General features: G+C 47.5%; 1 protein-coding gene across 1 annotated transcript in view; it reads right to left on the reverse strand.

Annotated features, from left to right (window-relative positions):
- The window catches only part of MYO10 (myosin X), a gene marked incomplete at its 5' end in the record, with an annotated part of 202,547 nt that overhangs the window by 24,328 nt on the left and 161,431 nt on the right, over nt 1-16,788 (reverse strand). The window contains 7 exons of the mRNA XM_081089677.1: nt 4,897-5,020; nt 5,822-6,688; nt 7,395-7,440; nt 7,788-8,021; nt 8,908-9,014; nt 12,741-12,855; nt 12,960-13,084. Of these exons, the coding sequence (XP_080945803.1) occupies nt 4,897-5,020; nt 5,822-6,688; nt 7,395-7,440; nt 7,788-8,021; nt 8,908-9,014; nt 12,741-12,855; nt 12,960-13,084 (1,618 nt within the window). The remainder of the gene's footprint in view (nt 1-4,896; nt 5,021-5,821; nt 6,689-7,394; nt 7,441-7,787; nt 8,022-8,907; nt 9,015-12,740; nt 12,856-12,959; nt 13,085-16,788) is intronic.

The following is a 16,788-nucleotide window of genomic DNA, read 5'->3' on the forward strand; positions in this document are numbered from 1 at the left end:
ATTGGATGACAATATCAGTTGGTCTTAAGGTTCGGCCTGTCCTTTATTTTGCCACACGTGACCTGTCCTCAGACACCCCTCAATGAAGGATGGTGGCACTGCTGGCTTGTTCAGGGGTGCTGGCTTGTTCAGGGGTGCTGGCTTGTTCAGGGGGTGCTGGCTTGATATTACACTAGCTTGGCTGGGTGATACAAGAATGTTTCCCCTTCTTATGCTGACTGACATCTAACCCTGCAATGAGTCAGGGCCATGGGACGAGAACCACTTCTGTATGTTTACCTTCAAATGCCCCAGAGGGGAAATTAGTTTAAAATGGTTTCAAAGTTTATACATTCCTTCCTGTTTGGTCAACATAACATGACTTGTCAGTGATTTTGTAGCTTAGCTAGTTTAGCAATAAACTCTAACTTACATAGGAAAATAAAATATACTTTTTTTGGATAAACACATCTTAAAGAAAAAAGCAGCAACATCTGACAATGACATGTATAAAGTATACGATTTAGAATATGAAATAAAGTAAGACTCCAAAGTGAACTGTAATTAGACCTAAAAAAATGAGGTTAGCTATAACTTATTTAGTGGGACACTGTTTGTTTTTTGGTTTGTTTTCTGGTTGAGTAAAATTATACAAGGAGACAAAGATATACAGATGTCATTTTGGTAAGATAAAAAATATTTCCAATACTTTTCTAGCAGGATAATTTTATCTTAGTAGTCTAGACTTTTCAAAGACACTCTTACTGCCATCATTCAAAAATCTATTTTAGCCCTAGCTGGTTTGGCTCAGTGGACAGTGTCGGTCTGTGGACTGAAAGGTCCCAGGTTCGATTCTGGCCAAGGGCATATGCCTGGGTTGCGGGCTTGATCCCCAGTATTGGCGGGGGGGGGGGGGGGGGGCGCGGGATATGCAGGAGGCAGCCAATCAATGATTCTCTATTATCATTGATGTTACTTTCTCTCTCTCTCTCCCTTCCTCTCTGAAATCAATAAAAATATATATTTTAAAAATCTGTTTTAATGTATCCACTAAAGAACATAATCTACTTCAATAGTTTATTATAAAATCTCCACATCTTTTTTAACTAGCCAGTAATGAAAAGTAAGAGACATTTAAACATGGATATTAAAAGTATAAAGAAGGTATTTTTCTTTTACATATTAGAAATAAATTTAAATAAAGGACCTCAGATTAATTTCTTCAATGATTATAGATCTAAATCTCACATTAGAACAGATAAGGCAATGACAACACTGCCTTCCTTTGTCTGGTGTGCAGAGAGCACCTGCTTCGTTGAGCAATACAAATTGCTGCCTTTTCTAGTATCTCGAGCACTGCTTGCTCACCTGGCTGAGAAGTCTTTGTGGTCATGCCAAGCTCCAGAGCCATTTCCTAACAAACAGCAAACTTGCCAAAGACTACCAAGACTTTCTTTTCTTTTTGATTTGTGACTTTAATCTGGGTTTCTCAAACAAGTCCAGAGGAAACCGTAATACAAAGTTATTCTATTATCTTATTGTCTTTAAATGATAAAGGCTATTCACAGTTGTTTCAAAGACAGATTAGATCAGTTATCACCATAGCCTCCACTGCTAGTGTATTCACTCTGTTGCTTTTATGCCAGTGATGGCGAATCTTTTGAGCTCGGCGTGTCAGCATTTTGAAAAACCCTAACTTAACTCTGGTGCCGTGTCACATATAGAAATTTTTTGATATTTGCAACCATGGTAAAACAAAGACTTATATTTTATTTTATATATTTAAATGCCATTTAACAAAGAAAAATCAACCAAAAAAATGAGTTCGTGTGTCACCTCTGACACGCGTGTCATAGGTTCGCCATCACTGTCTTATGCTGTTAATAGGACTTGTTCCCAGTCCTTTCACTGCAGTTCTGGGTGCTCTCTCAACAATCCTTCATTTAGAGAATTTGATGCAATGCTATTAATGTCCAACTGCAAACACCTTTGGTAGATGAATAGGCTGGTGGTTAGATTTTCTCTATTTTCTTTATTAACTAGAGAGACCCAGTCCACAAAATTTGTGCACAGGAGGTGGAAAAGGGAGTCCCTCAGCCTGGCCTGCACCCTCTCTCAATCCAGGACCTTTCGGGGGATGTCCGACTGCTGGTTTAGGCCCAATCCCACAGAGATCCCTGGGGATCGAGCCGAAACTGGCAGTTGGACATTCCTCTTGCAATCCGGGACCACTGGTTCCTAACTACTTGCCTGCCTGATCGCCCCTAACCACTCGACTTGCCTGCCTGATCATTCCTAACCACTCACCAGCCTGCCTGGTTACCCCTAACCACTATGCCTACCTGCCTGATCACCCCTAACACTCACCTGCCTGCCTGATCGCTCCTAACCACCTCTGCCTGCCTGCCTGATCCTCTCTAACTGCTCTCCTGCCTGCCTGATCGCCCCTAACCGCTCGCTGGGGGACAGGGCCAGCCAGGGTGAAGAATGTGGTCATTCTGGTCTCTGGCCGTTCCGCCGTTTTGGTCACTGGGTTTTTATTATATAGGATGGTTTCTCTTGATTTTTTCTGACCACAGCTTTATTTAGATTTAATGATGCATTTACACAATAACTTTTTTTAAGAGATGAATTTGCCAAAAATTCACTTGTTTACTTTCTTGAGCTTTTTAATGCTTTAATGTTGAAATGTAATGCTCTGAATGCATGTTTACTTTTTCCTAATGTCATTTGTCTTAATCAGAAAACTATGTATTAAGTCAATGCCACATCCTAATATATAAAAACCCTGAGTCTGTCATAACCGGAGGCTCAACCAAAGGGAAGTTAGTCCTGCAGTCAGCGCTGGGTTGCCGTGGCGACCCAGCACTGACTGCTGCAGCTGCAGGCGAGGTGACCCAACACTGACTGCTGAGGGGGCTGTGAATCAGGCCCAGAGAGAGGCCTGAAGAGAGAAGCAGGGTCTGATCCGCAGCTATTGATCAGCACTTGCCTCTCTCTCTCTGGGCTGGGCCAGCAGCCGTGCCGTGCCTCCATTTCTCTCCAGGCCTCCACCAGGGCTGCTGATCAGCTTCGCCTTTCTGATCAGGCCCTGCTATAGGCCCAGAGACGCTGACTGGCATAGAAACCGACCAATCAGAACCAAATCTGGGTGAAGTGTGAGGAGCCAATGGCTACCTAGGAGGCGGAGCTTTTGATGCTGATTGGCATAGAAACCGATAAATCAGAACCAAATTGGCTGGCAGAGGAGGGCAGTTGAGGGTGAGATCAGGCCTGCAGGGGAGGGCAGGTGGGGGCGAGATCAGGCTGGCAAGGGAGGGCAGTTAGGGGTGATCAGGCAGGCAGGGGAGGGCGGTTGGGTGCGAGAGCAGGCCAGCAGGGGAGGGCAGTTAGGGGCGATCAGGAAGGCAGGCAGAGACAGTTAGGGACGATCAGGCAGGCAGGCAGGTGAGCGGTTAGGAGCCAGCAGTCCCAGGTAGTGAGAGGGATGTCTGACTGCCAGCAGTCGGACATCCCCCAAAAGGTCCCCGATTGGAGACGATGCAGGCTGGGCTGAGGAAACCTCCTCCCCTCCGTGCACAAATTTCACGGACTGGGTCACTAGTATTATAAATAAGAGTGCTATACTGATATAGTAAATCTTAAAGCTAACTTAGGAACTACAATTAATTGGGAGAGGGAAATACATTAATAATAAAAAGCTTATATTTATTCTGAGAGATGGATGAGAAAAATCTTAATAGCTATGGTTATATAGTTATTGGATTATTAGGTCCTGATTTTTGATTGCCTGTTGTTCTTTATCGAGTGATCCAATGCTAACTAGGTCACCTGGCTAGACTTTCTCAATCTTTGTCATCCTAAGGCTCCTATAAAAATGTTCACCAACCAGTGACTTCAAGCAATAGGCAGATCCCCCTAAAACAAACCTGGTGGTTTCCATGCGCACCTTGGGGATTGGAGGCTGAGAATAGCAGGACTGATGTTAGTAGCCAGACCAGTTTTGAAGAAGGGGTGCAGAAGTAGGGGGGTAAAACCAAATAAAAGAAAAACGTAAGAATAGAAAAAAATATTGAGGACAAAAGAGATATGGGGGCATGGGGGTGGGGGGATGCCGATAGAAGAGAGAAGCACAGGCAAAGAACAGAAGAAACAGAGAAAAGGAAAACAGAATCAAGTTTTTCATGGAGTGAAAAAGAAAAGGAAAAGTGAATAAAGATGGTCATAGAAAGAAAGTGAAGAAAAGGGGCAGAGAAAACAAAAAACTGGATCCTGGGGAAACAGAAAATGGGAGAAAAAAAAGGGCCACGAAGTGAAGGACATCATCTGAGGACCATGGTTCCTGTCTCCCCGGCCCGATCCCTGAGATTTGGACTCTTCCCCCTCATCCAGTCCAGGGCCATGCGAGAAACATGACGGCCCCCTTTTCTAACGATCCATGTGAAACTCCTATCAAAACCTGGTGACAATTATGGTTTCTCATGACCTTGGTCACTCAATCGGAGGTCAGAGTGGATCGTGCATCAGGCACGAGTACAAGGTCATTTCCAGAGATGTATGTACTTTCCAAAAGGAGCGTGGCCCAAGGTCCCCAAGGAGTAAGGTGCAGTGCAGTACATCCCAAGTTCAACAGCAATCACAATGTCCAACTGTAACTCTCATCACTGGTAACATGGCTGTCAACTCTGTCCTGACACTGCACCAATGGAGGGGAGTCGAGGCAACGTTCTCCCTGGTGTTACCGTGTCAGCCATGTCACACCACCATGGCATCCTCCACGCAGCTAGGGAACCTGATACCAGGTGAGGGGTAGGTAGGGTGATATTTCCAACCCCCTCAATCAGCCTCAGTGAAAACACAATCTCAACATTCCATCGCTCCACCCAGACCCATGGCCCTGGTAGCTGCAGCTCATACCTTTCATGTACAGAAAGCTGTGGAAGTAAGGCAGCGTGACACAGCTGTACACAGAGTCCCGCCGGTAGGAAAGTTCATCGTCCGTGTCGAACCTCGAGTCAAAGTCCTCTTCACTGTCTTCAAACTGGACAAGAAGGAGAGAGCAATAGTGAGCAAGAAAACCAGAGAGCAGGCACAAACCGGCCCAGCATCTACCCGCATTGAGAAAAATAAAAACCACCGACAAAGAAGCGACATAACGTTACAGTGGCATGGTCGCCAAAACATTCACGTGGTCCCTTGCACGGATACAAAAAATGCTAGGCATACTTTAACCAAAAAGCCATCTACTCGAAAAACAACACTGCTGTGGAAAGGCCTCATTTTCATCAAACCATGCCAGAGTTAACGCCCTTTAAATTACCAAGCTAAAAATATCAAGTCTTAGAAAGTCAAGGCAGTATTCAATGCATGGCCAACAAGGGGGTAGGGGTAGGGTGGGGTTAAAAATAAGTGATAAAATAAATGTAGACTCTGGAAAGGGCATGTTTAGCCCTGAAAGATTCCTCCCTTCGACATCCTGTGGTGGGGACTGTGAAGCTACTGTGAGGAGAGTTCTCCAAAATGCCCTTGGCTGTTCTGGTTCCAATCAGGGCAGGTCTCGGTTCCCAACTGGCTGCAAAGCAGTGACAGACACAGCCAAAGTCTCCTTAGGCTTTGGGCAAAATGCAGTGCTGGGCTTTGTGTCTGATCTACAACAGACACATCCAAGTTCCATTTACTAATCCGATTGCTTCGGGGAAGAGAAAGTGGTTTGAGATCGGCTTTAAGGGCCTGACTCTGAAATCCTGGCATGGTCCAAGGGATGGGGCAGCAGGGGTGTGGCTCAGGACAGCTCCTATCTCCGTGGGGGGCAGCCGGGGCCCCCAGGGGAGAGGGTACTCACCGAGGACTGCGCCCCTTCGGAGCTAAAGCGGTAGGCCCCGGAGCTGTTGTAGGTCCCCACGGAGCACCGGTAGTCGGGGGACCACTGGCTGCTGCAGGAGTTGGAGAAGGTCACGCTGCTGCTGGAGGTGACGGCGCCGTCCTCATAGTCGTCCTGGTCGTAGTCGTACTCGCCCTCCGGGGAGGGGGGGCCCCCCGTGTTCTGGGGCAGGCAGTAGGTGGGCTCCCCGCTGGAGGAGCTCTGCTCCGAGGGGGCCAGGAGCACGGTGCTGTCGGCACTGGGGCTGGTGGGCACCACCGTCTCATTCATGTAGGGGTCCTCCTCCGAGGACTCGTCGCTGGTCCGGATGCCACTTGTTCGCTGGTCCGAGTGGCCGTGCTCGCTGGGGTTGGGCGAGTCCTTGAAGGCATCGTCCTCGGCCTCGAAGCCCTCGTCCACCTCCTCCTCCGGGTAGGGCTGGCTGAAGTTGAAGGTGGGCTTCTCCCCACTCGCACTCTCGGCGAGGTCGCCCAGCTCCCCGGAAAACTCACTGCCCACCGACAGCGAGCGCTCGATGTTGCGGACGCACTCGTCGATCTCGTCGAAGTTGAGCGACTCCAGGAACTCCTGGGCGGCGCGGCAGGCCTCGTCCTCCAGCCTCTTGAGCTCCTGGTCGCGCAGCTGCTGCAGCTTCTGCAGGGAGGCCTCGGTCAGGGACAGCTCCTGCCGCTCCTTCATGCGCTGCAGGTCCTCGATTTCCTTCTCCAGGCGGAGGATCTCTTCCACCTGCTTGTTTTCCTTCTGCTTCTCCAGCTCCCGGCGGAGTTCGGCTTCCCTCTGGCCCTTCTGTAAGGCTTCCAGCTCCTGCCGCTTCCGTTTCGCTGCCTCCTGGAGGGGAAGGCGTTAGGTGTCAGCAACAAGAGGACAAGCATCGCTCCTCCTCTGCAGTAACAAACCCCCACATGCTGTTTTGGGCTAACCTGGTGATCACCACCCACAAGTTGACATGTGGAAGCCTTAACTAACCCTCAGGAGCTCGGAAGGTGTCTGTATTTGGAGACCGAGCCTTTAGAGAGGCAATTGAGTTAGAAGGAGGTTGTGAGGTGGGGCCCTAATCCAACCTGACTGATGTCCCTGTAAGAGGAGATTGGACACAGAGGGACACCAGGGACGCAGGCACAGATGCAAGACCATGTGATAGCACGGCAAGGAGGTGGCCACCTGCCAGCTAAGGAGACAGGCCTCAGAAGAAACCCAACCTCCGACATCTTCATCTTAGACCTCTAGACCTCCGAATGGTGAGAAAATCAATTTCTATTGTTTAACCCACCCGGGCTGTGGTACTTTATTATGGCAGCCCGAGCACAGTAACGCAGTGACTGCGTTGGTTTAGAGACGTTATGCTGCCATGATTCACACTAAAATCTTACACATGCACTAATTTTCACCCCACTGTACTGGGTTAGAAATTGCACCATAAACATCTCTCCCAATGTTCTTCCTACATCTCTACAGGAAGACACTCTGAGTCAAAGTGTTGGAAGTGGGAAGGAAACCGACGGATGAGATGCCACATTGTCACTGCATTTGTCACCTGTTGGGCGTGGAGCTCAGCTTCTCTTCGTGCCCTCTCTCTTTCTCTAAAAACAGCAAAGAAAAGACAGTGAAAATAAACAAACATGAAAAAAAATCCCAGAACCACTTGTCAGAGACAGCTAATTTTCTTTCAAAAGCTTTGCTGAGACAACTGAGAAAGCATGATGGATGGGGGCTCTTCCTTTCGCAATACATTTATTCTGTGCATGAAATAAAAACACACACAGAACCAGCTTCTCAATGCTGCCAAGAAATTTTCCATTTGAGCCACCAGAAGCTACTGTTTGCACCAGCAGGTTTCGGCAGCATCCATGGGGAACTCCTGGGTGAGGATGGGTACAGAGCCTCCAACTCAACAGGTGTCCTTCTGTGTCACCCAAAGGCAACATACCTTTCCTCTTGCTCCCGCCTCCTCTGCTCCTCTTCCTCCCGTCTCCTCTTTGCTTCCGCCTCCCGCTTCTCCGCCAGCAGCTGTCTGTACACCCGCCGGGCCATCTGACCTCGGACCTGCTTCTGGAAAACGATGGCTGCCCTTCGCAGGTGCAGAAATCGCCTCCTCAGCAGGAATGCTCTGTAATTCTTCTGGATCATCACCACACAAGAAAGGACCTTCCTGTATTGCTTTCTGAAAATGAAAACAAAAACAGCACAACAGAATAACTGTGGAGGCAATGAGGCTTCGAGCCCTTCGAGTGAGTTTCCGTTGGTGCCACGAGACAAAAGAACAGGACCTCATTTGGGAAGATGCTCTCATTATAGAGTCTGTCTCAAACAGGAGGCCCCTTTGGGCAAAACCAAGGCAGAAGAAAAACAAAAGAATAATAACAAACAAAAGTAAAGCCAGAACCCTATCATGATCTTGGCTGAAAATAAACACATAATCCCTAATGCTGACTTTGAAAAGTTCTGGCAGGAAGTTGGGTTTTAAACAGGACCAAAAGAGATTTTTAAAGATATATCCCCCTGTTCTGAAGAAGGGGGGAAAACAACAACAAAAAACTCGCCACAGCAGGACAGCTTCGGACTGCAGAACACGTAACAGTGTGAGGTCACAGGTGGCAGGCTGGTCCACAGAGGTGGGCAGAACTCAACCGCACACGAAGAGATGCTGCCTTCTTTGGTAAACACTGAAGGTGGGCCTCTGTGGACCCAATGAGACACCAATATCAACAGCCAAAATACCAAAGTTAACAGCCAGGCTGCCTCTGGCTTCCATATGCCAGGAAGATGAACCTGGGAAGCAATTTAAGCATCTCAGCACGGTCCCCTAATCCCAGTGCTCTAATCGAGACGTTAGGGGCCCCCTTTCCTACTCTCTGCCAAGGGCAAGCTAAATAGGCACCTGGCATTGCGAGACAGGAGCGCTGACCTGGGGCTCTCCTTCACCCCATCCTAACCTTCCATCCAGGTCCCCTTTAAGGAAAAGCACTCGACCAGCCTATCCCACCTGATGGATTATATTAGGAAGGCCGCATGGAGCTTAACACCTTCTCCCCGCCGATGCCTCTTACCGTGCCAAGTAGCCCAAGACGTGGGCCCGGATCACCATGGCCGCCCGGGTAACTTCCTCCTCCCGCAGCCTCTCCAGTTTCTGCTCCAAGGACTCTCGAAGGAAGACCTGTCCAGGAGGGAGTGACATGTCAGATCCAAGGCAGGTGGCTGGTAGAAGGCAGGCGTCTCTGAGTCAGAGATATTTGGGGGGGATGGGGGAGGGAGGGCCGGCAGGGAGTGTTAGGCCTTTTCTCCCCTGGCCTTAACTTTGCTCTGAGCACACACAGCCACGCTTTCCAGCCCCTGCTTCTCCACTCCCCGTGGGGAAGGGCCTTGTGACTTTTGTACAGAGGAATAAACTAACACATAACCGTCAGTTAGTTTCAGGAGGACATCATGACTCAGTATGTACACAGTCAAGGAGGGAAGTTTCCCTCCCTGCCCTTCTTAGTTCTTGTGGTTGATCTAACAATTAAGCTGACTCAAGGCAGATTAACAGGAGGAAAAACAAATATAATGACGTCCACATGGCGGTCTCCAGAAATGGGCCCCGAAGTGACCAGAGCAGGCAGCTCAGACGCCAGTTTTAGGCACAGAGACAATTACTCGTGACGATTAGACAAAGCAAAGGCGTTGGTGTTTGGGGCAACAAGCTGGCGAAGGAACTAGTTTCTTCCCGCAGCCTCCCCAGCCTCCACTCCCGCCTCTGGTGATAAGGATGCCTTCCTCCTCCTTGTACAGGGCGGACCCTCTCACACGGGAGAGTCACGGCCTGCTTTCGGGGGGAGCGTGGGGGAGGGATCAGAGGGCCTCTTTTTCGCACGGCTGTTTCTCAACGTTAATAACTTTTGAAAAAATATTTTTGGAAAAAAAAATCCCTCAATCAACCTTTTAATTATGCAATTTCAGATTTAATACACGAATAAGAAGTTCCCTATAAAAAAACCAAAAACTAGTGCCAAATGTTTTTATGCTTTCCTATGACTGGTCAGCATGAGGGCATTTTGGTTGGGGGAGGAGCTGAATGACAGCCTCTCTCACTCATGATTTTGTAATTTCCGCTCCTGTGGTTGATGATCCTGGTCTATCATGATGTATTATGTCCTCTTGATGGCACATTTTCCCAGACTCAGCTCTGCCTGCTCCCAGACATTGGGCCAAAAAAGGAACGAAAGAATCCGACCACCTGTGACCCACAGCCTTACCTACTCCTGCCCTGGGTCCCCCAGCATGTGTAAAACCACCACAAGTAATGCTCCTAAGTTAGTTTTTTGTACAGTCTTCTTCCTATAATTGCAGAAATTACCAGAAAATCCAGATGCTCATCAGAGGTTCAAGGCTTTAAATGCAAAGACATTCCGGCAGCAATACTGACCGACACGCGCTAATGGTATAATTAAGTCAAATGGTGGTCGGTTAAGGCCAAAGCTACTTAGTGTGCACTATTCGCCTGCTCTGTTTCCATTTACCTCCCAACGTTCTGTGACTTGATAAGCTTCCTTCCTACTTCTTCTCCCAGTGTTTTACCAACCACAACTTAGGTCTTCTTTAAAGACTCCTCTTTTTGACTACTTCCCTGATCATGTCAGCCCACGGGGAGCTCTCTCCTGGAGAACCTGTGTTCTCATTCCTTAAAGGATGACTCTTCAGTTGTATGTGGACGTCTTCTCCCCCAGCAACACAGTAAACGGCGGGCCATGCCCATGTCTTTATGTCTCTGTGTCCCCTGTGCTATGCCAGCTCCCAAGCCTGGCTTGGGCTGGGCTCCCATAAGGAAAGTTGTAAGTGAAGCTACACTGAATCCTCAGAGCTCAGCAGGGACTCTTACTGGCTGGCCGAGTCACTGTGATCTTTGATGCTACTACGCTATATCAAGCAGTGAGATGGGAGGAAGATATCAGTTTATAGAGAACAGAATATCTTTCTGGTTAAAAAAAGAAAGAAATCAAAGCAGACTACATTATACTGCCAAGACCTGCCCCTGCGCCACCTTCTTTAGAAGCCTTCCTTGCGTGATTAAACGCGTGGCATCCTTGTGCCACTGATTGAGCTCCTACTATGTGCAGTGTGTAGAACCAACAAGTAACTCCACATTCTCCACTGGGGAACTATAGAGAAATCCACAGGCAATGACAGGATATTACAACTGGGCCCAAAATGGGATGAGGTGAGATGACAGAGGAGGGGCTCAACCCAGTTGTGGGGTGAGCTTTTGGGATGGGGTACCCGAAGAATGTCAGAACGGATTCCTGTCAAAATCTACATCTCAGTTGGTAACTGAAGGATGAGTTGGATGAAGTAGGAGGGGGAGCAGAATTCTAGGTAGAGAGACCCATAAACCTGTGAGGACACACCACAAGGTGACCCCCAATGAGTTACTTGGTTTGCTCTGAGCAGTGTGGGTGGAACCTGTGACTTCCTCTAGCCCACAGAATATGGCAAAGGTGATGGGAAGTCACTTTTGTGAACATGTCACATTATATAAGACTCCATCTTAGGAAACTGCCATGCTGTGGGAGGGTTGGAGAAGGGGCCATGTGGTCAAGAACTTGGGGAGGGGGGGTGTCTAGAAGCAGAGGGCAGCTGCAGGTGACAGCCAGAAAGCAAATGGGAACCTCACTCCCCCACCTGCAAAGAAGTGGAATCTGGCACCACGCAAGCTTGGGAGGCGACCGAGCTCCAGAGGCAAAGGCAGCCCTGGAAGGAATTCTGACTGCGGCCTGGAGACCCTGAGGGGAGCCTGCAGTAGCCGTGCCTGGGCCCCTGGTCCACAGGTACTGAGATAATTAACGTTTGTAGCCGTTGGTTACTCAGCAATAGGTCACTAATAAATACCTCTGCACACCATCTCTACCTTACTAGATGCTTGGGCCTTAAATCCCTGGCCAGTCAAAATAACAAGAGCAGAAGAGAATGTCCATTATATACTTTCCCTTGCTGAGTGGCCCTGAGGTGATGTCCAAATACCTGTTATTGCTCCCACATTGGTCAATGTTATGATGGACTGGATGTCGGTGTCCCTACCAGCATCTTATGCTGAAGCCCTAAGGCTCAAAGTGATGGTATTTGGAGGTAGGACTTTGAAGAAGTAATTAAGTTGTGATAAGGTCAGGAGGGTGAGGCCACATGATGGATTAGTGCCTTTATAAGAAAATAAAGAGAAGGGAGGTGGGGGGAGGTAGAAGAAGGGAAAAGGGAGATAAATGGTGATGGAAGGAGACTTGATTTAGGGTAGTAAACACACAGCACAATATACAGATGATGTATTGTAGAACTGTATACTGAAACCTGTATAATTTTATTAACCAACTAGAGGCCCAATGCACGAAATTCATGCAAGGGGCTCGGCCCTCACAGCCCTGGCTTTGTCCAGAAGGTTGTTCGGCTGTCCAGTCTAATTAGCATATTACACTTTCATTATTATAGCTGTCACCCCAATAAATTCAATTGGGAAAACAAAAGAGAGACCAGAGCTCACTCTGCTACCCCCCCCCCCATGCGAGAACCTAGCAAGAAGGCAGACATCTTCTCAGACATGGGGCTGCCTAGCACATCCCAGGCACCGAGCTGCCCAGCAGCAAAGGTTTGCTGGCTGCCTGAGAGAAAACAAACACAGAAACACTTGGGGACCAATGTTTCAAGGTGTGCCCTAAGAAAAACAGAATCCCTGAAAAGTCAAGGACTTCCAATAAATACTGTTTGGAAGACAAAAGATTAAGTTGGGCATGATCCCAACCATATTTTTCCAACGCAAAAAAAAACACACAAGAGGCCAGCAGGACCATAGGACATGGAGCTTGGGGCTTGGGCGGGGGGGGGGGGGGGGGGCCGCATTCCTTCTCTGTGGCTTTACCTTGGTCTTCCCCAGCTGCCACTCGCTGTGGGAGGAGTCATAGAGCTGCAGCAAGACTGTGCACTTTCCTCGGATGTCCTCAGGCACAGCCACATTCTGCATCAGCACTTTATACCTGCAACGTAAAGGGGCCGAAGGGGCCTGCGTCACCTTTTACTGCCACTCCCTCTCTTCCCAATCCCTTTGAAAAGAAAGTGGATTTATTCCGCTCCGTCTTGCCTCTTGTAAAAATCCTGAAAGGGTCTCCGGACAGCATATCCAGCCTTGCGGATCCTCACCGTCTCCAGCATCCCAGAGTACCGCAGCTGGTTTAGCACAACTGCCTGGTCAAACTGGTCTGGCATCTAAACATGCGGAAGGTGAGAGATAAAGTTAACAAGGCCACCCCACCACTGTGATGCACACCCATACCCACCTACCCACACACACACTGAACCTACAGCAAAAACAAACAAACAAACAAACAAACAAACAAACAAAACCTGAAAGTGAATCCCACCCCCAGGTACCCATCTCTTTGCTTCAACAACCACCACCCCCTGGCAATCCTGCCCATCCGGGAGCCCACTTACTCCTACCCTTGGATTTTTTTTTGAAGTAAGGCCCAGATATCACACTGCCTCAGTTGTAAACATATCATTATCATTTTCTCATGTCACAACAACATTATCATACCTTAAAAGATACCAATGATTCCTTGATATTAATAACCATATTTCAGTTGCTGATTGTTTTACAAATATCATAAATGTACCACCATATTTAATTCTATGTTTTCCAAAGAATCCAAAGTGTCATACAAATATCACTTTACTTACTTTTTAAACTTCAATTTCAAAGCATTTAAAGACATTTTTAGGTAATAAATGCAGTGACCCAGTGAGGAGGAGGGAAGGAATGAGGTGGAGAAAAGAGACAAAAAAAGAGAATTTCCAGTCAAATAACCCATTTATGGAGAGCTCCATACCATGATGACTAAACAACTGAATCCCTGAACATGCAAATTAAAGACAGAGAAAATCAAACCAAGACTTAACATTCTGAAATGTATTCTCTTATCCATTCAGTTGCCAAACAAACTGGCCATTACTCACAGGACAATAAGTCTTTCAGAGTAAAGCCCAAAAGTAGGCCACTTCCCATGCACAGCTCTGTGGGCAGTGATTTGTTTTTTAATTCCAATATGCATCCCCTTTCATTAATCTGAAGTTTGTTATCCTACACAACTGTGTATAAAATGGCTGAAAAATAGTGCCATGGGCTAGAAGTACATTGATTAAAAGTGCAAAATATGGCAAGTGGCTCAAATTTGCGAACCACAGAAACGTCGTTGGTCATTAACACAAAATTAGGCTGAAAGCCATGTAATTCTGTACGCGTTCCAAACTAGCAACACATAAACTTAAAGAATACTTTGCCAATCGCCCTTCCAGCTTTTGATGGAATAGCTGTCATCCTCTCCAGGAGGCTGACTTATACTTAATTTCTTCTGCAAACACTGGTCAAATTGTCTTAACTCAGCAGTATTCTCCCTGGGGAAAGCCAACAAGTTAGGGCAAACATCCCAAGAATTGTGCCTCAGAGGTTTCTAGTCTTGATTATTTCAGATATCCTTAGAAAAATGGAAAAACATAAAAGTAAGAAAACAAAATGACCCTTGGTCACTGTTCTTCCTTAATATTTGAGTTAACAACGGAGAGAGGCAGCTGCCCTGAAGATATGTGGTTAAAATTAAAATGCTTGCTACATTTATTTGGTAATATACTCTGACCAGCAGCAAAGACTAGTATAGCGCTAATATAAAACAATCCCCGAATAAAGCATCAGACTTAGTCAACTTTGTTAAAGTCATAACCAGAGAAACCTCCTTATTTAGCATGTAATCATTTGATGCTCCAAAACTTTCCAAATAAAGAATCTCCTTTAAGCTTTCACCATTCCTGACCCATACCGTTTCCCTTTGCTTCTTTTCTTCCAATCTCTTAACAAAGTCCACACGATTCCTTAGTTTGGCACTAGTTATCAAAACATTCTAAAATGTATCGCTGAAGGGATGCCCCATCCAAAAAGTGCAGCTGCACTTACCATCTTCCAGTGTCTCCGAGGAACATTCCACTCTGCTTGGCTCTGGGGCCAAAATTCATATGGAAAACAACTGCCACACTGACCTTTTCGCCACAGCTAAAGACACTGAACAATAATGAACACCATTCCTGTGCTTTAAAAAGTGCTCGGTTGCCATGACAACCCCTTCCATTCTCGGGCTAATTAGTGTGGTGTGGTTGTAGGATTTCATATGGTCCAGGGAGGAGCTGCAGGGAGGGAGAGAGCCACCAAGAGTGGCCACTCCTCCCAGGCACCCACTGCGATTGTTTCTGCCCTTTCACAGAAAGGGAACCAGAGGAAGGGGGATCTGCAGGCAGATTGTCACCAGGGGCAACCCACGCTGCCATCCTGAGGGGGCTACACCTGTATTTCCACTGGTGGTTCTCTCTGCAGTTCCCACTTTCTTTTCTGGTGAATTTAGTGTTCAAAGATGACCCAGCTGGAGACGGGACAAGCCACAAACTTCAAGGCACGGTGCCCTTTAAAACTTCAGAGTGCTCCCCAGTCTTGGCTGGTAAACCCCTGTCCAGAGCTGAGCTAGCTCCCACAAAGACCGCCTGCAGGTACTAACAGTGAAGTTTTGATGGCGATAATTAGGGTGAATTTTGGAAGTAACAGCCATAAACCAGGGCAATTATAGTCACAGGAGTCTGGTCTTAATCCATTTACTGAATACTAAATTAATAAACACCTCTGCATGCAAAGGTCCATGATTCATGCGGGGTGGGGGGGGGGCGCAGGGATTAAAGAAAAGGTGGAGGCTAGATTTTTTTTTCCTTTAATCAACACCCCCCATCAGAATGGTACATTTGTCGTGTAACTGATAAACCTACATTGTTATCACCTAAGTCCATAGTTTACATTACATTCTAGGTTTGGGCGACTGTAACATGACATAGAGCCACCGTTAGAGTTTCATTCAGAGTGGTTTCACTGCCCTAAAAACTCTCCATGCTCTGCCCAATCATCTCTACCCTCCACCAGAACTAGCCACTAATCGTTTTACTGTCTTCATAGCTTTATAAATCCTCACCTAAGGATATGTTTATTGATTTTTAGAGAGAGAGAATGGGAGAGAGGGAGGGAGAAGAGAGAGAGAGAGAGGAAGGGAGGGAGGGAGGGGGAAGAGGAAGGGAGAGAGGAGGGGAAGAGAGGGAGGGAGGAGAAAAAAGATAGAGGGCGGGGGAGAGAGAAAGGGAGAGAAGGAAAGAGAAAGAGAGAGAGAGAGAGAGAGAGAGAGAGAGAGAGAGAGAGAGAGATCAATTGGTTGACCTAACCTGCAACTCAGGTATGTGCACTGACTGGGGATCGAACTTGCAACCTTTCTGGTGTATGGGACCATGCTCCCACCAACTGAGCCTCCCGTCAGGGCTCCATAGTGGGGTTTTTTAGACTTTTTTTTTTTTTAGATTTCCCATAACCCCTTGCCTCTATACACCGCACAACCTCAGAGGGGCAGACTTTTGTTTCCAAGGACCCTGAATTTAGGGTGGTGATGGGAGCACCAAACATCACTACATAGATAGTAGAAAGCCTAATACAAAACATAATAAAGATTAGAATGAACTTCCTTGGGAATATAGGAGAGGAAAATACGAAGGAGAGGAAAAAACCCAAGTCCGACCCAGAGGCTGAGCTCTTACAAGTACTGTTCAGTGCTTGAGCGGATGGGCCATTCCCCACAGAGAACACAGCTCCAACAAGCGCTAAGACCCAGGAAAAGAACCTGGCCTGTGCAGCAGTCAGTCTGAGAGTGAACAGGGAGGTGGGAGGACCGGCTGACGGTGGACGAGGCTCAGCCTCCATGGCCACTGTTCGAGGTAAGGGCTTGGAGCAGGGGATGAACATGGTCTGACTATGCCGCAGGATCCTCCTTACCGGCAACAGCACACCTGGAAACTGATTATATTTGATATAATGTACATCATGAAATGTTACCCAG

The sequence above is a fragment of the Myotis nattereri genome (assembly GCF_964212035.1).
Source record: "Myotis nattereri genome assembly, chromosome: 4".
Taxonomy (NCBI): Eukaryota; Metazoa; Chordata; class Mammalia; order Chiroptera; family Vespertilionidae; genus Myotis; species Myotis nattereri.